This window comes from Streptopelia decaocto (genome assembly GCF_964273445.1).
Source record: "Streptopelia decaocto genome assembly, chromosome: 6".
NCBI classification, from domain to species: domain Eukaryota; kingdom Metazoa; phylum Chordata; class Aves; order Columbiformes; family Columbidae; genus Streptopelia; species Streptopelia decaocto.
Window position 1 is genome coordinate 24968632 of NC_138660.1, and position 22549 is coordinate 24991180.

The 22549-nt window shown below is 43.4% G+C and overlaps 1 protein-coding gene across 3 annotated transcripts in view; it reads left to right on the forward strand.

The window, feature by feature from the left end:
* The window catches only part of VPS8 (VPS8 subunit of CORVET complex), a 64968-nt gene that overhangs the window by 7775 nt on the left and 34644 nt on the right, over positions 1–22549 (forward strand). For 2 of the 3 annotated variants that reach the window (XM_082054992.1, XM_082054991.1), the window contains exons 7-27: positions 4074–4198; positions 5311–5397; positions 6183–6250; positions 6658–6811; positions 6920–6979; positions 7831–7938; positions 9052–9132; positions 10093–10263; positions 11056–11130; positions 11804–11839; positions 13962–14052; positions 14999–15045; positions 15764–15853; positions 16105–16151; positions 16690–16912; positions 17516–17605; positions 18658–18709; positions 18980–19022; positions 19389–19461; positions 20108–20227; positions 20809–20880. In XM_082054992.1, the coding sequence (XP_081911118.1) occupies positions 4074–4198; positions 5311–5397; positions 6183–6250; positions 6658–6811; positions 6920–6979; positions 7831–7938; positions 9052–9132; positions 10093–10263; positions 11056–11130; positions 11804–11839; positions 13962–14052; positions 14999–15045; positions 15764–15853; positions 16105–16151; positions 16690–16912; positions 17516–17605; positions 18658–18709; positions 18980–19022; positions 19389–19461; positions 20108–20227; positions 20809–20880 (1913 nt within the window). The remainder of the gene's footprint in view (positions 1–4073; positions 4199–5310; positions 5398–6182; positions 6251–6657; positions 6812–6919; positions 6980–7830; positions 7939–9051; positions 9133–10092; positions 10264–11055; positions 11131–11803; positions 11840–13961; positions 14053–14998; positions 15046–15763; positions 15854–16104; positions 16152–16689; positions 16913–17515; positions 17606–18657; positions 18710–18979; positions 19023–19388; positions 19462–20107; positions 20228–20808; positions 20881–22549) is intronic. The other variant, XM_082054990.1, reaches the window with a different exon arrangement.

The window sequence follows — 22549 nt, forward strand, 5'->3', positions numbered from 1 at the left end:
CATCTTTGAGAAGCAATATTTTTCTTGTGAATCAGATGCCAGCTCTGACACGCTGTAAGTGTTGCAGAAGGGGTGCCTGGGGACCTGTGGTCACCCCCTGTTTGGTGTCACCAATAACAGGGTTGGGGCAGCCCTGGTGGTGTCTTGCCAAGCCTTGAAAGACTCTTATGGATGGAAGGTGCGGGGACACGCTCCTGCGCCGACCTGCTCTGGGGGATAAAACATCCCTAACGCCCATCTAAACCTCCTCATCTGCCGTTCCTGGTGTTTGTTACGTGATCTGACAATACTGAGAAGAGCTTGGTACTCTCATTTTTTACCATTCTTTCAGGTAGTTTATCTTCTGTTTGCTCTGTTAATACTGACAGTTTTCTGTGCCTTGGGAATATGACCCTTAGGGTGTTTCTAGCACTGTGCTTGCTTAGGGGATTTTTTTTTAATTTTAATGTAAATATGAGCCATCCTTTTGCCAAATTATTTCTGAAACATTATCGGAGTTGTGAGCATTGTGCAAATGAACACTTATGCTGTGTGCCATGACTTCTCTTCAGGACTGGAGTGCAGAAGTGCTCTCCCAGCAAGCCCATAACAATTAACAAAGAAGGTTTTTTCTTTCAGAAGTTTGGATTATTGTTGAACCATTTATTATTTTCTGGGGCTGTAAAACCTATGGTTAGTGCCCAGAGTCTTTGTCGAGCTGTGGGAGTAGCATGATACCATGAGAGAACAGGTAGTGTAAGTACCTGAAGACAGCATTAAAACTTGATTTTTGGGAACTCTTATCTTTGGATGTTTTTTTAAGTTAACGGCGAGCTGCTTGACTGGCTGGTGATAACTGTTGAAAACAGTTTTATCAGTTAAGTCGCTGTGAACAGTTCTATTTCCTCTCAGATTTTTCTTTATTTCTTCAGGATGATGAAGTCCAAATTTCTTATATGAACTCATTTTTCTTCAGTGATACCATACGCTTTGTAAACCACCTGGTTTTAAAACACTCCCTGCCACAGCGTCCTCTCAGTTCAATAAATCCAAAGGGGAAATGTTCACAAAAGGAAACGCTATCAGCAAAACCAGAAGGTTCCCTCTGTCTCTGAAGATTATCACATATATGTTGTCGATTACTTCACTCCTTTTATATTGATTTCTGGCTTTTTCCTTCCTCTTCGGGCCCTTTCTGTGCGGACTGCAAAGGCAAAGGTACAGTAGCGCTGCCCTGTGTGCGTCCCCTGCATGACCAGCTCCTGCCGCCCGGTTTGCATGCTGCCTGTGCCGGGATTTAGGATGCCAGACAAGCAAAAAGCAGTAACGAGCCAGCGGGTAACGCTGCTGCCCGCGCTGGCTGTTGAAAACAACACGCGTAGCTACTAGCAGAAATTTTTCAGATGAAGAATTGCTTTATGTGAATTACACAATTCAAAACATTTTTGGACAATTGATAGGCATCATTGTTTCAAGCATTTAGACAAAGCTTTTTATGCTTAATCCTAAATGTACCTTAATTCAAAGCTGATAATATTAATCTGGAAAATAATCAGGAAGGCTTTTATAACCTTTCACTTTTATGCATTTTTATTACTCTACTAGTTGATTAATAGGAGCTCATTGATTTTCATCTTGCATTGGAAGCAATTCCATCCATCGTATTTGTAGTTAGTTTTCTCTAGTTGCAGTTAGTTTCTCTGGTTTTCTCCTCCTTGTGTGCTCTCTTTTGACTGTCTGGAGATGAACTGCCCTGGGTTTCTCTGGCTTTGGAAGTGATCATTTCTCAACTCTAAAAATGCACCCCTGGCAAATCATAGGCAATTCTGTCTCAGGAAGGAATATCTTGAGTCACGCAAAGCATTTAATTTTGGTCTTGTTTAGTTTGAATTGACATTGTGAGTGAGGGAAGTGGCAAATGGATTTGCAAGTTCGTAAAGATGTAAAGCTGGATTGAAAGCAGCGGTTCTGAAGCTGCTGCCCTTTTCGGAGAAGGCTGTGAGAGATTCTCCTTTTACACGTCTTACAGGAGGCAGGTTATTGATTCACTTACCGACAGGTTTAAACTGAAGTGGAAGAAATAGGATGCAATTTTCCTTCAGTAGCAAGAACTGCAGTATTCGCCTTATTTTAAAACATACTTCTATGGTTAGCAGATGGCCTTTTTGTAAATGAACTGTGTTTCCAGATCTCTGGAACAGGAATTATTTATTGAAGGACACCATTGGGAGAATACCTCTCTGGGGAACTTGTTTTCCAGCTATAGCTCTGTGTTCTCGGAGCTTCCATAGAAATCTTCCATTATTTTTCTTCTTTTCTTCGACACAGTCAATAGTAATTTCTCTCTATGGTGATACCGAAGTAGTTTTGGCTCCACGTTCCTCTTGGCTGTTGAATGACGGCAGCCATTCACAGTATCATCACTTGTATTGTGTACATCCTTTGTTTGGTTAAACATGAGTGTCAAGGCTTCTAAACATTTCAATATCTATTTAAACAGTGGCTTGTGTGACTGCCAGAGCTTTCAGAGCTGCTTCTGTACATGTAGGTTCAGCCAGTTTGAACCCTCATGTTCTCCTTGGCTTCCAGATGGTTTTATCTTAAACAAAGGCACGTTAATTTGGAAAACAAATGAAGAGGCAGGCACAGCAGAGCAGGACAGGCAGCCTTGCCCAGAACCGCCTGGGCTGCTGCTCATCTGAAGAAAAGATGATGATTTTCATTGATTTGGTCAACCAAAGGCACCTTCCTCTTCTCCTCACGCAGATTTCGAGAGCAGAGCTCAACGTTCGCAAGAATCCGGGTGTCTCTGAGCACCCGTAACATACGGTGTCCTCCTGACCACGACTGTCATCCTGTTTTAGATCAAACGCGACGTTCCATACTAGCTGAGCCTTGCCTTGCACATTTGCAAGACAGAGCGTGGCCTTTCAATCTCTCCTAGGCCTTGTCTCGTTCGGTGCGCAGAACAAGTGGTGTTTGTAACACCCTCTCTATCCCTCCCTCTCTGCTACCACTATCCAGATTTTGCAGGAAAACACATTTTTTACTTTCTTTGGGGCTACTGCAGCAGACAAGTTTAGCGAGGTAGATGCCGGAGAACATAGAACAGAGTGGAAAATATTTGAACTTGGCTCTGGCCTCTTTCTCTTCACCCTAAACAGTGCTGTAGAGGGTAATCCATGAGTTCAGGTATACTTCTTGCTAGTATTTATTTCTGTCCTGTGGTGCTGCTGATGTATTTCAGCTCTCCAGGCTTCGTTCCAACAGTCCTCACACAGCATCTTTTCTTTCTCTCGCACTCAAAAGCAGGACAAAACCAGAGAGAGATGGGAAAAGCCAATTCATTTTCCCTGCAGCTCCTGGCCTTTAGCAGCAAAACCAAGGAATAAGTTCCATAAAATTACGCTTACCAGAGGGCCCTGTTGGGGATTTGTAGTTGATATTCAAATCAACGTAAAGAAGCACGAGGTGTTTCCAAAAGATGGACCCAATTTGAAATCCCTGTATCTCTGCAACCATCAACTGCCTTTGAGAGGCGTTTGGGATGATTTCAACCATCATCCCGATGTTGTGGGGGAAACACAGAGCATTTATAAAAAGGTTACGAAATCTTGATAACTCATTAAACCATTTGTAATTTTTGTGTAATTCTAACACATTGCCATAATGAAATACACTGATTTGAAATGGAGTCCTTCTTTTTTGAAACACCCTGTATAATGCTCGTGAAATAGAGTCAATTTTCTGTCATCTTCCTTGCTACAAGTTAAGCAGAACAGTAAAAGGAAAGCTAGATATTGCTTTGTTTTTTCTAGCAGTTTCTTCTTCACTTTGTAATACCTCTGCATTCCCATATTCCCTGTGCCTGTTTTCTACTTGGAAAAACAGTTTTTATCTTTCCCTGCAAGACAGTGTCCCACTATCTCTGCACTAACACCTATCCTCATCTTGTAAACTCTTGTTTTAAGAACTTTAGCCTGTGAATTGTTAATGTACCCCAGGTGAATTGTATATGTGAATGACTGCATGGTGTTAATTTGAGTCATGGCTCTTTCATTCCCTTTAATTTCTTACTGATGGTTGTGCTCTAGATCAAAACCAGGCTCTGCGGCTGTGTCTGGGCAGCACTGCTGTGGGTGCCCAGTACGGGGCCATCTCTGCTCTCAGCATCAACAACGACTGCTCCAGGCTCCTGTGCGGCTTTGCCAAGGGACAGGTAATGCCCTGGGCTGCCATGGGCCAGCGCCAGAATAGAGTGAAGCATTCGGTTAATCGTGGCTGCCTGTGACAAAAGTCCCACTCTTAATAAACTGAAATGTGCAATGGGCACAGCATGACGATCAGCTTCATCTTTCTAGGCCACTTTGTGAGAGCTGTTCTTTGTAATTAAAGCTAGTTTTTACTGACGATAGCTTGAAATTATCCAAGTTCATTTTAACCGATATTTTACTTGTGTTGTACAATGGAAGCAGCATAGTTTCTACAATGTGGAGGAGAAAGGGGTAGAGCCTGCTGTTCTAGTTTCATGCTGTTTTCTGCACAGAGAAAGCAATTCCCGAACAGAGGTTAAAGACTAAAACTAAACCAGAATGGATATAAGTTAACGTGGTAAAATGTAGAGGTCTGTGGAATACTAAGACAGCTGCTTTGTTTTTCTTTTTAGTTTCATTTTCCTTTGCTCCTTTGGCTTTCAGCTTCATTCCAGATAAAATACAGTCCAGTGCCTGTGACAGGGCCAAATGCCAGACTGCTCCAGAGCTTGTGGAAATACAGACTTGATCCATGCAGAGCAGTGGCCTGTTTTAAACAATACTCAGATAAAATATTTTGGAGCAGCAGTTCTGAAACATCTGGTCTACAAAGCTTTGATTGATGACATATGGAACCATATAAAATAGAATTTCCAACAAAAAGTTCAATTCAACGTGTAATGTCGGCTCTTCTGGGCTAAATAGTCCTCAGCTATGCCCTAAATAGTTTAAGACTTCCTGCTTCTTAGCTGGGAAATGGTCTGAATTTGATGTCCAAGCGCAAGCCAAGCTGCAAACTCCTACCTGACCTGTTACGCTGAGCAAGCACAGGACGAGCAGAGTGACAAGGTAGCCGTGGACATGCTTGGGTTTTGCTGATGGGCATTAGCAGAGATTATTCAACTCTCCCCTGATTGTATGAGAGAGAAAGGCATTGAAGTGCTTTTTCAGATCATTTTTCTTTGATATGAAGACCCTACTCACTGAGGATGATATGGGGAATATAGACGTTGGTTGATGTACTAACACATGAGGTGATGGAGAGAAGCCCTTGGCAGTAAGTGTGTTCTGCTTGCAGATCACCATGTGGGATCTGGCCAGCGGGAAGCTGCTGCGATCAATAACAGACGCCCACCCGCCGGGAACAGCCATTTTGCACATCAAGGTAACAAACACTGCATGTACTCCTTGTTTGGTTTGTACTGCTGCATGTTTTTTCTTTAAAACACACTTGTTTTCAGTCAGATGCGTTGTTTTTCCCTGTGTAGTAATTTTAGGTTTACAGTGGAGAGCAGCTACCTAGGAGCTATTTGGCAATAGCATCCAGAGGTGGAAAAAATGAGCAGAAATTCTATTTAAAAAATAAACTGAGTATTTTGAGAGCTGAAATAATATCAGCTGTGAGTTGTGGTATAACAAACAACAGTTGTTTGTTACAACTTCTCTCTCTGCTGCCAAAATGATCAGTTAGTTGCTAGAATACATTTCTCTGAAACTTGTGGTGGTTTGAACTGGATACATGACTTGCCAACTTTAAATGCAAGAGTTCGAAGTGTAGAAAGTAGCTTCTCTCAGCAGTTTTCCAAATAACTTGGGGGTGTTTGCTTTGAAAGAGAAATCATCTATGGCTTCTTGTTCAGCATAGTGTTGTCATCACACAGAAACTTGTATGTCTGTTTTCTGCTGTCCTGGCCCTTGCTGAGACATCCCAGGCCCACCCGGACCTGGTGTGGTGGATCTGGTGGGGCACTGCAGCGCTTGGGTGACCCAGTCTAGCAATAATGCTGGAGGGGCCACGGTGAAACGCTAAACCTTACATTTCTTACGTAAAAAGCCAGTAATTGTCTCAACTCTGTATGTTAAAGGTATGTTTCTGATAGGGACAATACTTGTACTTCATTTTTTGCAGTTTATTTCTTAGTGCCACTTTTAATCTAATTATCTGCTCAGTTTACAGATGACCCGACACTTGCAATTTGCAATGACAGCGGAGGCTCCGTATTTGAACTGTCATTTAAGTAAGACGATAACTCTAAATGTAGAAAGTACAAGAAATTAATGCTGGGTCATAGGTTTTAAAACCTAAGCAAAAAAACCCTTGGAAGCAATAAAGCTACTGTCTGAATGTTGAATTTAGGGCTGCAGTGTAATTTCACAGCTGAAGCAAGATGCTGTTTGGCAGTCTGATCACATCCAGGAATTTCCAACACTTTACTGTTAAATAAGATCTTAGGGAATTCTTGTCTGTGTCTGAGCAGCTGTATGGGGCCGCTTCCAGTGACACACTGAAACTGATCCCTGCAGCTGCATAGAACACTTTTTAAAAACAATATTTATGAAGGATCACTCTTGAGATTTCATGAGGTTTCATGAGGCTTCTCTCTTCTTGATAACTGGCCACCAACCTGATTTCTCTTCTTTGCAGGAGAGTTATGGGAGTGAGGACATGTGAATCCCGCTGTCTCTTCAGTGGCTCGAAGGGGGAGGTTTGCTGTATTGAACCATTACATGCCAAAGTTGAGCTGAGAGACCATCCTATCACCCAGTATTCACTGCTGGCCATGGCCTCCCTAACAAAGGTAAGGTGCTGCTTGCAGGAGGCTTTGTGTGGGAAATCACAAAGGAGAGGTTTTCTGCTATATACTCAGAGGTTTTATTTTGCCTTTTTGGTTTTCTTTTTCTTGAAGATACTTGTTATTGGCCTGAAGCCGTCTCTGAAAGTGTGGATGACCTTTCCCTATGGTCGTGTGAGTAATGAAGCCAAACAGTTGCTTTTTGGATTATGGCTACGAACGATTCCTGGGGTGAAGGGGATGGATTAGGACCAGGTGTTTGATGTCACTGCTTTATCAGCATGTGGTAAACTCTGCATTGTGGAATTGCAGTGATGATGTTGGTCTGTGTGCGGACTGTGGGCAGGGAGGGGGTGCAAAGGCTGCTTTCAGCTGTAACTGTGTGAAGACGCTGAATTTTTCCAATAAGTAGGAAGGGAGGAACACGGGAGCCTCTCAACTTCTTGTCTTCTCTGCTGCAGCCTCCATGTTCCCACAGATGGGACGTTGACCTGCTTATGACTGCAGTCACCTTGGACTGGGGCCATTGCTTTGCAGAACCATACAATAGAACCTTTAATTGTAGGGACAGAAACAAAGCGGGATTAGAGCACTAAACAGTCTTCTAAACTCTTGATTATTCACTTTTGCTAGTCGCTGGTATAATTCCTCTTGGAAAAGCAGCTGGGGGAAGATGTGGGGTATGTTAGGTTGGGAGAACGGAGACACAAGGCTGCTGGCAAGCTGCGGGTTGTCATATTCCACCAATCCATGTGCGACTGGATCTGCAGCAAGCAGCTGGGACACGGGTTTTGTTCTGACCGGCTCACTGCTTTGCCAAGAGACACACGTTGCCCCTAAGCCTCGTGGCTGGACCAAGGAGCACAAGCCACTGCTCAGGTGCCAGCAGCCCAGGACGTTGCTTTGCAGCCTGCGTGTGTACACGGCAGAGTCAGCGAGGAGCAGCTGATGAACAGTGTGTGTCTTGGAAGTGTGACGTTCTGCCTCGCAGACCGTAAATACCGCCTGTGCTTTCTGTCCGACAGATGGACCCTTCCAGTGTCCCCCTTCTGGCCTGGCACTTTGTGGCTGTACAGAACTCGGTGAACCCCATGCTTGCATTTTGTCGAGGAGACGTTGTGCATTTTCTTCTGGTAAGCCTTGAATATTTGATGCTGCTTTTCAGGTAGTCGTGTCTTATTCACATATTGAGCGGACTGAGCCTCTGTCTCAGTGACAATGTGATATCTGTGGGTGCTGGAGGTGCCTGCAGCTTGCAGCCAGCTCAGGAAAGCAAACCTGTTGGTCATTGCTCTTCAGCAAGCAGCGGTGCCCTTCCCTGACAACCTGGAGGCGTGAGCTTTATTCTACAAGTGTTTATTTGCAGCTTATCTCATTCCTGCTGGATTTAGAAGAATGTGGATTGTTTTCAGGGAGATCACATGAATTTGAGATACCGTTTTATTTTGACTTTGGAAAATAATTTTATAAACCACTAAGAGACAACAGCTTTCAGGTCCTGCTGGCATGTGACTTCAGGGCGTGCTGCTCGTCCCGTTTAGACATGCAGATATGTGCTGATATGGTTGTTTGAAGATTATTTCCTACCTGGTTTCGACATATGGGAGTAGTGCCTGGGCTTCAGAAAATCTGGGATTTGGCTTTGGAGCACTATGTTTGTTTCCCAGCTTTGCTGAATTCACGTCCCTCTTGCTGTACTTCGAATTGTCAAAATGTTAAAAAACCCTTATTTTTTCTGCAGATTGTTTTTTGTTTGTTTTTTAATGGTGATGAATTAAGCCAGTTCCACATTAGTGTTCTGCAGTTCTGACTTTTACGAGTGGAAAATACAGTAGTTCCTGCACGGGACGAGAGAGAACCCTTGACTGGGAGTTGTCACGCAGCTTCTCCCTTCAATCCAGTATCGCAGGAGGCTGAGCCCCTCGGGAGTCAGTGACTGAGAGTCAGTCCTTCAGCGCGCTCTGTGCAAATGCTGGAGGTTTGCACTCCTTTTAGAAACCGAATTGCCTTCTATAACACAGGAGCTGGAGCAGGGAGGGACAGTCCCTTGAGCACACGAAGGGCCAGCTTGTTTGTGACATACAACTCATGAGGGCTTTTGAAAGTGAGATGTTACGCTCGTGTGCTCAGCGTTGTCTGAGGGGAGCTCCAGGCTCCTGGGGCTGGGGTGATGCCCTCCAGGAACAGAGATATTGAGCCCATAAAGTCTTTGGGTTTGATTCAGCCTTGTCTGGTTTCTCTTTTAGGTCAAGAGAGATGATACGGGTGCAATACACGTCACTAAGCAGAGGCAGCTTCATCTGCACTATGACCTCATCAACTTTACTGTAAGTCTTAAGATTGTAAAACAGTTCATTTTAATTTTTTTTCACTAATTTTCTTGTCAATGTATCTCAGTAGATCTTAGTTCTATACTATCAGCTTTACTAATGTAGCATAAGAAGTGACTGTGTTTATCTGCAGCTAACTGAAAATGTCCTTCAACTTGGGACTTGGTGGAAAACCAGCACGAGTGAAATAGCAAGTAGTAGCTAAAGGATAAAAAATTAATAGCATGGAGGCAACAATAGTGCCTTTTCTTGGGGAGGAAGAATAGCCTTGTTGAGGAAACATTTTCAAGAGCCAGAGAGAATCTGGCAAGAAAGATTTTTATTCTGTATTCTCACTAAAAATAATGCAAACTCTGTGTAATTGGCTCAGTAAAATTCTAGTGTTTCCATGTGTGAGTGCTTGCTAAGGCACTGTAATTGATGCTTTAACAAAGGTTGTTCAACTCTAAAACACATCTACAGAATACAGTGAGTAAAATAGGAAAGTATAAAAGTAGAAGCCACAGAATATGAATGACAGGCTGTGAGTTAAACTCAGATGTACTGTTCCCCTTTTTAATGCTTCCTGATGCCACACTGACCTGCAAAGGGATTTGAAAATAGGTGTCGTAGTATTCTTGGTTTGAGACCTTTGGATGGTAAGTGTGCTAGAGCACATATAGCGCACCCAGAGCACAAGAGTTCTGGTGCATTGTTCATTTGTCTACGGCTGTTTTCTGAGAAGAAGGTTCCTTATAATTTTTCTCAGTGTTAAAGCTGATACTCCAGAAGGAGCCTCGCTGTCTTTGCCTTTGCAGTTACGCGTGGGTGCTGTTGTGAAGTGACCGTGTATAGTAACAAAGCTACGAGCCATGATAGAACTTCCAGTCTTGATACTTGGGGAAATGGTCAAAGCCTGTTCATTTGGCCTCTAATTGTGTGTGCATTGCTGAAATCTGCTGTTTGTTCCCTTTCTAGTGGATAAACTCCCGGACAGCAGTGCTTCTGGACAGCGTGGAGAAGCTGCATGTTATAGATCGTCAGACACAGGAGGAGCTGGAGACCATCGAGATCTCAGAAGTTCAGCTTGTCTACAACAGCAGCCACTTCAAATCGCTGGCGACAGGAGGCAACGTCAGCGAAGCCCTGGTAGGAACGAGTGCCCTGGTAGGAACGAGTGCCCTGGTAGGAACGAGTGCCCTGCTGCTCTTCACTGCCTCTGCTTCAGATATGCCCCAAGCAGAAACCTGGAAGAAGCCTTTTTGAGGCATCTCAGAAATCATACATGGTGTTGATGTGGCCAGCAGACACTTGATATTTCCTCTTGTGCATTGATGTTTTCAGGAGCTGCGCTTAAGTTACCAAACATTGGAACACCCTGTACAGGAGAAAACCTGCTGTGCTTTATTCTTCAAGAGATTCTTAGAGGGTTTTCTCCTTTGTATGCTTCACATACTCTGTTGTAGCAGTGCCTGTGCTGTACATACATTCCCTGCCCTTGTCTCATAGATTGTCACACAGGGATAGAGAGGATGATGCTTGTAGGTACTACACTTCTTTCTTGCTTGAAGTAAAAATCCAATAACATCCATACTAGTGGAAATTGCAACACTTCAAACATTGTGCTTCCTACTTTTTCCTCTTTTGCAGCTGGCAAGGGAAGAGCACCCATAACTATTTTTGTGTGTGAGGATAGACACCGAGCACTGTTCCTTACGACCGCGTCGTGTTGGCGGGGCAGCCAGAGCTCAGTAGCGCTTTGAGCTGCATTCCCAGCTTTTTGACTTACTACAGCCCAGCAATCTGTGTTCTTATCTCCCAATCCTCGTTTTGATTTCTGAGTTACAAAGCGTCTCTAAAGTTCAAGCGTACATATATTTTTTGGGAAATTTTACAAAAACAAAAAGCGGTTTTGCTTACATGTGATTTTTCTCCCTGTAGGCGTTGGTTGGAGAGAAAGCTTGTTATCAGTCCATCAGCAGCTGTGGTGGTCAGATCTTCTACCTTGGAACTAAGGTAAATGTGGGGAGTTTTTAATGAAAATACAGGCCATCCACTGTTGATGGTAGCGCATCTTCTGGAGAAGGGCAATTTTTTTATTTGATGGAGATGTGAATTAAGGATTGGTTCTTTGTGCACTTATGCCATGGGATTAAAGAAATGTGCAGTAACTTGGTTTTAGCCAAGGCATGGGCTAAGTAAAGCACTGTGATAGTTTCACAGTATCCTCATTTGTGCTGCTTCAGGGTGGACTTAGCATTATTTTACCGACATCTGCTCTGTCCTAACCTTCAATTTCTTTGTCCTAAATGTGCTAGTGAGTAAACAGAAGAAAATAAAGCAGCAGAAAAAACTAGGCTGTTGCATAGGATGATAAAAGGAATATCCTGTTCACATTTCCTGTCCTGCAGTGCAGGCTGGCTGTGGAAAGGCAAAGAGAGCTGGCCTGTGGGCTGGCATGTGGAGGCAGGGATGAAGTGAGGGATGGTATCTTGGAGCAGATGGGTTGTAAGGCCATGTAAGCGATGTTTTCTGTTAAATACAATCGCCCAATTTATTCCTGCCATGCCAAGCTTGAGGGTAGCTTCACTTATCCTCACCTTTACCAGCATGCTCAGGTGGGTCTGTGGGATACCACAGGCTGCATGAGCAACTGTAAGTAAATCACTTTTTTTTCCTTCTTTTCTAGTCTGTTCACGTCATGACATTGAGAAGCTGGAGAGAGGTACGTTGAGAGGAAAACTGTACAGCTTCTTAGGTTCGAATTGCTTAAAAATAAGAGGAGGGAGGGAGCATTTGTGAAGCATGTTCTATGTTCGGGATCCCAGATTTTCCACGCAGCCAGCACCGCAGGCATGCTGCTTTCCACGGCGGGACACTGCGCACTCCTGCTTGCATGAACCTGTGGGCCGAATGGAGACCTTGTTCTGCCACGCGAGACATAACGCCTTGCCACATATCAGCTTCTGTCTGCCAGATAAGTGGACAGTGGAAGGAAATCTGCTTCACTCTATTTCTTTTTCCAGCTACGGCTGGAGCTGCATCATAAAATCTATCACATCCAACCTAGAAAGTTCATTGTTTCTATTAGTGGAAGATCTTTTTTTTTTTTTTTTTTTTTTTTTGAACATTGTTTCTCTGACAGCTGAAACCGTATCAATTTCCACACTAGAGTTCTTAGTGATCTATTTATGTCGGTTTGTTTGGGTGTTCTTTTCACTTGAGTTAAACAGCAGTTTTCCCTTTCTGGATCATTGCTTCACAGTGTGTTTATTCAGTGTATGTGCGTTCTCACTCAGACTTAGTTTTGCAAGGTGAAGCAAAGCTCTTTCGTCATCCTCTTGTCAGATTACCTTCCCATTCCTTTCTTTTTTCATGGCCACTCTTCTCTGCACCTCCTTTGTGCTCAGTTTCTTGAACGTGGGTAAATATTTTGGCACATTTTACTCTGGGTAGTAAGTTATGCCATGCACAATGTCACCTGCTCTTCACTGTCTGCTCTAGATACATCATTCCTTGTGCACCCTTCGGTCTCATTTTGCTGTTCCTTTGGGTACGTGACATCGGTGGCCTGTGGCACTCTGGAGACTGACCAGTGCCCCAGAACCAAACTCCTGCTTGTACCATTGGATTGCATCGTGCTTCTGTTATCCTGTTAGGGGCAATCCTGTCGTGGCTGTCTTTCTGGCCTGCTGTCTCGCATCGTATGGTGACAGTTGGTCATCAGCAAACTTCAGTAGTAAGCTCAGCTTATGCCAAGTTAACTTACCAAATCCTTATGCAGAAGGGGGCTTCAAGGAACTTCAATATAATCTCTTTCCAGTCTCACATATCTCCTTTAAGCAGTGACTTTGACCATTTTTCCTCTTAACTGCTTTATGGCTCATCCATGATTATAAGCTCCTCCATGCGACAGTGTATCAGGACCTTGAATAAAATGTGAATGGTTCAGCTCTATTGAACTTCTATACAGTTGCTGCTTTTACTTACCAGGATCACTTTCCTCTGCTAGTTTTCCCTCCAGCCGTTCACTACTGACTTTGGTTTAGTAAACTGTTAATGAAAAGTCTTGCTTTGACCCAGGATTTCATGTGCTGGTTTTCCAAGAATTCAATCACAACTTACATGCTCTGAGCCATCCTCCTCCTAACTGACCACATGGTTTCTGTTGTGCTGCCAGCACCTCTGTTGTAGGGGACTTACTCAAGTTACAATTGAGTTTGTGGGGAATTAGAGAGTGAAGCTGTGAGTTAGATCTTGTTGTAGTACAGAACATTGATCTGACACTCAGAATCTCTCTTCTCTCAAATAGTACTTCAATATTTTGACCTAACATATCAAGACTAGCGGTGCTCGACCTTGTGTGCTCAGAATTCCTTCAAGGAGAAATTACTTGTGATCTACTTCAGTCCTTGTGGACTGGGAGCTCAGGAGAAAACGCAGGGTAGGATGAGCATGTCTGCACGCTGAAAACACAGTGGAATTTTTTGTTGTGCTCCAAGCGATGAGGCAAGGATGGGGAATGGAAAACTTTAATTCTTTGTGATTGCAGACACTGATGCTGTGGGTCTCTGTCTATCAAGCGTCTTACCTAAAACGTAGCCCCTGGGGACTTCATGTACTGGTGCCTGGCATCTCTTAGTCTTTTTTAAGTGTCCAGCAGAAAATGTACATACAAGAGAATCTTTTTGAGATACTGTCCTTCACTGCGGTATGTCAAGAGCTTCAGAGGTTTCCTGTCTCCTTGTTTTTGGCGATCATGACCCACTACTGGGAAATACTGATCTTAAATGGGAGAGGATCATCTTTTCTGTAACTCTAAGGTTCACTATTACTTGTGATTTTAGAGAGTTGACCACCTTCTGAAACAAGAGCGTCTCACTGATGCGCTGGCACTAGCCTGGTCTTTTTATGAAGGTAAAGCAAAGGCCGTAGTAGGTAAGTTTGGTGGTTTGTTTGTTTGGTTTTTTTTAATTGAAGCCATTAGGGAAGGTTTTAAACCTATGCATGTATAGGAATAACTTTTTCAGGAAAAAAAAATATAAGAGATAAATAAATTGGAGAAAGTAGGATGTGGACCTGGGTGTTGATTATCTAGCTTGCTAAAGTATTCCTGAAGGTCACGCATGACCTGTGGGTAATTTTGAGTGTGATGTTCCATCAGCTCTGCCGAGCAGGTACTTCCATTCAGGTCTCCTCTGACTATACACGTCACTGAAAGAACTGCTGGGTTTTGGCATCATTTTCCTATGAAGGAGGATGCTTTGTGAGCACTTAGCTTGTTATGGTAAACATGTTAATTATGCCAGAAACTGATGCTTGAATGGTCTTATTTGTACTGGACGTATTGACTTTTCAACAAATACCTTCTAGTGCTTTTGATAGATGAGACTCAAGTTCTCAGGGTAAGATCCTCCTGCTGTGAAATTTTTAGTACATGACTCATTTTAATGCATGGATATAATGCAATTAAGCAGATACTTTTCAGTTTTCAAAGTATTACTGTCTTTTTGAGTTGATATTTAAGAATTTTTTTCCCCTTATGGTGCAGTTAATTCAGCCTCTTTCCGTCAAGACATCCTCCAGCAATCAGCCTCATGTCCACAGTCTTTGACAGCTCTGCATTAATTGTTCTCTCAGTGTTAAGCAGCGTTTAGATCTGTTCTTGCCATTCCTGTGCTGGAACAGTCTTTACATTGGGAGAATAAGCTCTTCAGAAGAAGAGTGGGCTAGAAGTAGAACAGCAAAATGTGTATTTAGATACCTTGACCTCTGCAGCTCAAGGGTGGTGGTGTTAGCATCTGAACTGTGGGATGTTTCTATTTCCACTGGCAGCTTAGCTGAGAAAAGCTCCGTTATTTCTTTCTCCCCTCATTGTCTCTAGGCCTGTCTGGGGACTCGAGCAAGCGCAAAGCGGTCATTGCGGACAGAGTGAGTCACTGGTTTCTTCCTCACTGGATTTTCACGTATGCTGATGTGACACTGACTGTGCTCCTGGAAGGAATGGCTTCTGTCCTCCAGAGCTTAATCCAGCCAACTCTAGAGCATGTATATGTGCTGCTCTTGCTAAGACTGTGAGCAGGACTTTAGAAGAGATTTGGAAATACCTTTTGGGTAAAGGTGGCGATAAAATCTGCAGCATTAGCGAATCAAAATATGCCATTATCCAGGTCTTGAAATCTCTGGTCCCCTCACAGTAGAGAGAAACCTTTTGGAGGTAACTCCAAAGTTTCCTGACCTTTGTTTGGCAAGTGTTCATCAGTATGTAACTTGCTGACTCTTAGGATGGTCCAGTTGTTATAAGAACCTTTTTCTGGGGAGGGTACGTTTAACATACCCAATTATTGCAATAATTATTCAGCTGTACTTTGTTCTTCCTGTTTATTTTATTTGCAGGTAAATAAGTTTTGCTGTTTAAATTACTATAACTTATGCTTTGGGTAGAAACATGGCCCAGATGAGCCTTGTGCTTCAGGATGTGTTAATCTGCCTGAAAATTTGCTGGCAGACTGACAGCCCGGTTTCTTGGTCATTAAAGTTAGTGTAGGCTTTCAGTATCCTGCTGGGCCCCTTCTGTCCCATGTCACACATCATCTTGGCACCTCCAGTGTAGGATTGGAATTAATTTTCTTGTTTATTGTAAATTCAGATGGTTGAAATCCTTCTCCACTACGCTGATCGGACTTTGAAGAAGTGTCCCGACCAAGGAAAAATCCAGGTTATGGAGCAACATTTTCAGGTATGGCGCTCCAAAGGACCCTCTTATATAAATCTTTGGACATTTTTAATCAGACTTTAGTTTGCTGCAAAAATGTGTGACTAGAGTTTTTCTCCGTATGAACCAGCATACATGGAAAACCTGTAACTGTGCCAGCTACCAGCTGATTCAAATCACTTATTGATTCTGCTCTGTATTGACCTGGCTTTACTATGTGCTATCTGGTGGGATTTTTGCCAGTCCCTACAGCTTTTTTTATGTTTCTTCTGCAGGACGTGGTGCCTGTCATCGTTGATTACTGTCTCTTACTCCAGCGCACGTAAGTCTGAGTTTTTGAGCCCGTCTCCCGAAGCAGACCACCAACCATGTAGCCCTGAGTGCTGCCTCCTGTAGTATCTCGTGGTTTAGAGGAATCGTATCACATCATCCTCATGTTACATATATCACAGCATCGTCATCTCATATATATCACAGCATGGTTTAGAGGAATCCTTAAAAACTGACACCAAAGTCAGGGTACTCAATACTCAAAGTATGTCTTCAATTTTCATTGATGTGCTGAGGGACAAAAGTTTGCTTCAGACTGTTTTCCCTGCAGCATCCCCTTAAGAAAGAAGCTGCCTTGATATCCTCTGTCATCATTTCCCCTCTAACGGCAGCGTTTTTTTCTGCAACATCCATAGCTGATTTATTCTGTGTAGCTGCCTGTAACTTGCATCAGTATAGGAGCTGAGCAGGGCATTCAGCTCCTGAGTTTGAGAAATACAGAGAAAACGGAGTTTAATTTGAAGCCTTCAGAAAGAAATAATGAGATTTTAAGTAGATTATTTGATAAATAAACACTTCTTTCCTTCTAGGGATCTGTTATTTAACCAGATATATGATAAGATGAGTGAGAATTCTGTAGCTAAAGGCATATTTCTGGAGTGCTTGGAGCCATATATCTTAAGCGATAAGCTGATGGGAATCACACCTCAAGTGATGAAAGACTTGCTGCTTCATTTCCAAGACAAGAACAGGCTGGAAAACTTGGAAGCCTGCATTGTGCATATGGATATCACCAGCTTGGACATACAGCAGGTGAGCTATTGTACTGAGCTCCTCTGAATAAACGACGGCATCCCCTAGTTGCTGATGCAAACTTCTTGTTTAGTGTGCTGTTCGCAGCCAGTCTTTCCTGGTTTGAGTTCCGTGCCTCACAGCACAGGCTGCAGGAGCTGCGTTTGTCAGCTTGGTGCCTGCCAGCCTGTCTGTGCGGGTGTTTGCTCCTGCGTGACACAGTCAGCGGAGCGGGGACGTGTTCCTGCTGGGCTGCCCTGTGTTCCTTGGCCAGTTTCTATTGCCACAGCATGACTTTCCATTCCAAGGAAATGTTTGGGAACTTGACAAAATGACTCACTAACCCAACCAAAAGGCAAACCAGGGCAATCAGGGGTTCTGAAGAAGTATTTTGCCTCGTGCAGGTTATGAGTGTAAACATCTAGACAGTGAGATTCCATGCTTGCTATGTGAGCAATAAGCTGGATCCTGCCTTTGGGGTCCTTCCAGAGACTGGTTCTGCAAGTGGAAATTCTCATTCTGCTTTAAATCATACCACCGGATGATGCAAGGACAGAGATTGTATTTGAGAAAACTGCACTAAGAGCAGCTGTACATCTACATTGTGCTTTGTTTGCCATGCAGGTGGTTCTTCTGTGCTGGGAAAAACACCTCTATGATGCCATGATCTACGTCTACAACAGTGGGATGAATGACTTCATTAGCCCCATGGAGGTGGGAAAGCTGCTCGGTGCAGCGAGTTATTTGTGTGCTCAGCACACAGTCTTTCTGAGAAACAGCGTTTCAAACCCAATGCATTATCTTCTCATTCAGTGTGTGTATATTCTTCTTTTTCATTTCAAGGGAGAAATCATGTACGATATATGCAGTTTGACTAGAGGCAGTAAAGGAGAAAAGTAATTTGTGATTACTGTGCTTTAGAGCACGAAGTTCCCTGCTGAGGTAGCCATGCTCTGCAATGTTAGAGCAGGAAATTTAGTCATGTTAAAAAATAAACATATATAAAACAAAAGGAGCAGAAGAGAATAACACGATGGCTTATGGAGTTTGCGTTGCAAAACTGTCGGCTAACAGCTTTGTTGCTGGTGCTGAGCCTGGCCCGTGTGCCATGACAAGCTGAGAAAGCATCAGCTTTCTGCACAATGGGATTAACGGGTGTAGGTGGGAGGGGTTCTGTGAACACCTCGCGCTTTCTTTCCTTCATACTGTTCCTCCTCTGCTGACATAATGGTATAGTAATGTGTATTAAAGAGTAATGGAAACAAAGGGTGAACTTACCTGATGTGCCCAATATAGCAGTTCTCTCAAAGCCTGTAGCTGTAGCATCAAAATGTTTAATTACAGAAACGTTTCTGGTGTTTTCTCAGTAGTGCGAAAATTTAGACCTGGGTCCGTTGAATGTGAAAGTCTTAAACTGCCCGATTGTTAGTGGTTGTACTCTCATTTGATAGGGGTTGATTGAACAGGGCTTGGGGTTATGCTCTGATTTACTTCTGGGAATAGCAAATGTTGCTTTTTTTTTAGTGTGACCTCTCTGCTTAGGGTTAGATCTGATTGAATGGAGGGTTTTGGTTTTCATATGTCATAACATCAGCTGGAGGAAGCATCCTGTGCCGCATCTGATGTCCTCTGTGCTTTTTAATCGTAAGATCTGGTGAGAAGGCAGAGCTGCTGTGGGGAAGATGGCGACTCTGCTTTAAAACCATGCCGATTCTTTGCTTTGAGCTTTTCCAGCTGCTTGAGCACTGTCTTCTTTCTTGTTACAGAAGCTGTTCAAAGTCATTGCTCCTCCACTGAATGCTGGGAAGTCTCTCACAGGTATAGAATTCTGTCCCTATAAGGGTTTCTAGTTTTGATATTTGATATTTTCAGTCTCTCTAGTCAGTTCCAACAGAGGGATGCAAAAAGGAAATAGAGAACAAAAAAGTGCTCAAGTACTATTTACTGTGTGTAATGCTGTTCAATTTACTGTGTGTAGAACTCTGCGTGCGTGTCAGATGAGATGTTTTGCTAACAGCTGGGAAAAAGAATTGCATCTCTCTATGTTGTCTTGTGAAGAAAATGTGACACATAACTTTTGTTTTGTAGATGAGCAGGTGGTAATGGGCAACAAGCTGCTTGTATATATAAGGTAAGTCCTTTAGAAAGCATCTGAGGTGTTGCCTAGTGGTGGCACCAGATTTTTAACTTGCTATAATGGCATCATCTTATACTCCTGCTTCCTAAAATGTAAGAGTAAGGATTTTTGTGAGAAATACTGAGTCTCCCCATTGGTTTTCTGCTGTGGAATGCCATACCTTGAATGCGAATTTATGCAGTGCGTTGGCTTATTGTGTGCAAACAGCAGTGCTGTCTGTAGTGCTTGCTTTTGTGATTTACAAAATAAATTGGACTTGTTTGAAGAGCATCCTGAAAATGAACTCAACAAACGAACTGTGCTCCTCAATCTGTTCAGTGTCAGGATGTATTAAAAATGCCTTTCCCGTCCTATCTATAGCTGCTGCCTGGCAGGCCGTGCGTATCCGCTGGGCGATATTCCTGAAGATCTCGTACCTTTGGTTAAAAACCAGGTGAGCAACCTTTAGGCAGGAAGCTTTCCCATGTGAGGTTTTTAGAAGAAGCTGCGTATGTCTTATTTTGTGGATTTCTGACAGAAAACTATTATCAATTTGATAACTACATCCTTGTGATATTGAGCACATAGCACCGTAAATACCAAATAATTCTTTAAAGAATGAAATAGAATCATTTTAGGAAAAGACCCTCAAGATCATTGAGTCCAAGTGTTAACCTAACATTGTCACTAAACCGTGTCCCTAAGAACCTCTTCTGCACATCTTTAAAACCCCTCCAGGGTGTGCTGGCTTAAGTAACACCATTCTGTTTGGATGCTTGAATCTACTCCAGCTACAGTTTGGGGTTTTTTGGTTTTGTTTCAAGAGTTCCTTGCTGGCAGGTGTGGGTATCAGGTTCAAGGAGGCCAACGGGGAAGGTTTTGGGTCTGAAGTTAAGCTGCTAACTCATCCTGGCTTCACTGCCACCGTGGTGACAGGAAAATTAATTCGGAAAAGGAGCAAATAAGAGAACGTGGGGAAGTGCTGCCAAGGAGCAGAGCTGTGCCCTGGATATGGAGGAGCTGCTTTCCCTTGTGCTTGTGCGGTCAGTTATCTGGAATCCATAGAAAATCTGCTGTGTTTGTTTGAATTTTCATTGCAGGTCTTTGAGTTTCTCATCCGGCTGCATTCCGCTGAGGGATCTGTGGATGAGGAGGTCTACCCTTATGTTCGTACCTTGCTGCACTTTGACACTCGGGAATTCCTTAATGTTCTTGCTCTGGTAAGAGATCGCTCATCTCCAAGGGGAAAATGCAATGTTAGTTCTTCCATCATCCGTGTCATGGTTGCGTGATCTGTAAGATTCCTACTTAAAAGTCTTTAGCTAAACTCGTACTTACTGGTTTGATGTAGGAGCAGTTTTGATGTGTGCTCCATAAGATATCGCAGGAGATCGTAATAGTCTTTTAGGTCCTTGAATATAAATTGATGAACATAACATTATGGTAACAGGGGCTATCTTTAAAGCACAGGTAAACCAAGAATAATGTATTTGTAAAGAGTGTTTTAGTACCTACATCTTTCTCCTGCATAAAGATTCATCTTTCTTCCTTTCCAAATTTATTGAATTTCCTCCGTCTACTAACTGGACCTGTTACTTTTACCTGAATATGTAAGAACCATTTTGGTAGTTACAAAAGAGGAAATTGTATTTTGAAACCTGCTGCTTATGTGATATAGACAGAAAGGACGTAAAAGCGTTGTCAGCTTTGTGAAGTGGCTGCTTTTTTACATTTGCTTGCATTGCTGGGCTTGGCAGCGGAGAGCATTCTTCTCAAGGTGTTGGTGTTTTGCCTCATGCAGACTTTTGAAGACTTCAAGAATGACAAGCAAGCCGTGGAATATCAGCAGAGAATTGTGGACATACTTCTGAAAGTGAGCGTGCCTAAAAATTCACCTCTGTGTTTACATCTGATTCTATACGATGCTGTGCAGTAAAAGCTGTAATTTGGCTGTGGTGCTTGCAGCCCTGCCCTGGCTGACACCTCTGAGGAGGCAGTGGGCTGCAGCTGGATTCACCTCAGCCAAGGCTGTCAGTTGGATATTCAGAAGCGATGCTTCATGCACATTAAATAAGGTGACAGAGAGGTCTCCTTTCCCGTCTCTGATTTCCCCTGGGTTGTACTTTGTTGTCAGATTTCTCCTCTCTGCACCGTTAAGTTTCTTTTTATCAGCTTCTCATTGATTCCACTCCCTGATTCCTTCTGAGGAGGAAAAAAGGTCCCAGGGATCCTGTGCCTGGTGAGGTGCCAACGCTCTTCTGATAAAACCCTTCTCCCTGTATCTGTAACTGCTGCGTTTGGGCTGTAACGTGCCCAGAATGACAGACCTATCTTTAGTCAATGGCAGAGAAGAGGAACGTCAGAGTTATCAGCCTGGTGCTCTAGAAATCACTCGTTGTCTGCAGATCGTGCTCCTTAACAATGAATGCTCTCATTAAAAGCTGCCACTGCCAAATGCCATTTGCTTTCCCCTGCAAAGCTGTCGGCATTAATAACGAGCAACTCTACTTGGAAGCTGTTTATGTATAAACATATCATAAGTAGCGTTTCCCTGTCACTGTCGTTGTTGATAGATGAGAGCAAGGGCAGCAGCAGGTGAATTGCGTGACGGTGCTGCCACCGTCGACTCCAGAGTGTGAGCCTCCGAGCGGGCATGGCTGGAAGGGTGTCCCTCGCCCTCTGCGGGTGAGAATGTGATTCTTTGTGTCCTTAGCGGCTGCTGGCAGGAGGTGGCACAGTGCAGCTGTGTTCCTGCGGCACGGCGGGGAGCGGATGGAGCTGTTGCCAGCCCTGCGCTGCTGGTGGCTGAGCGAACGTCCAATGCAACAGGGCTCAGCCTGGCTCTCCAGGGGAAAAGAAGGGTGGTCCTGAGAAGTGCTGCAGGACTGAATGCACCTGCAGGCAAACAGTTGGACTGTCAGTCCCTTGCTCTGGAATCCGCTCTCTTCTTGGATAAAATTAAAAAAAGATCTTGGAGCTTTTTATTTAGATTTATCATGGGCAGAAAAAAAACACTTAGGAAATAGCTGTGCTTTTAACAGAGTTTGGTCAACACAGATGTTTGGCTAATGTAAATCTAAACTTTGCGAAATATATTGTCTTTTAGAAAGTCGACGTGGTTGGCCTACAGCTTCTGTAAGGCTGCTGTGTTTCAGAGGTACAATATTTTCACCTTCACATGGACTGATAAGGACCCAGATTGTGAAAAACAAAGCCAAAATTAATAAAGCACTCCTGTTGTTTTAGCGAGCAGTATTTTTAATGCTATTAGCTAACACCGTTCTGAGTAGGCTCCTGTAGGAAACAGCCTTTGTAAACAAAATGAAGGTTAAAAAAGAACAATAGCATTAGCTGATGTTTCAAGCAGAGCTCTACTTGATTCCTTAATGTGTCTTACCTGTCTGCCTCCCCTTGTGTAAGAAAACCATCAGCATCTCCTGGGGAGCTGGGTCGCCAGGTCACTTAAGGAATCGATTGTATCTGCAGCGCTTGGACTGAATGGGGTTAAGAACTGCGAGATGCTCCGTGTGTTGGCTTTGCTG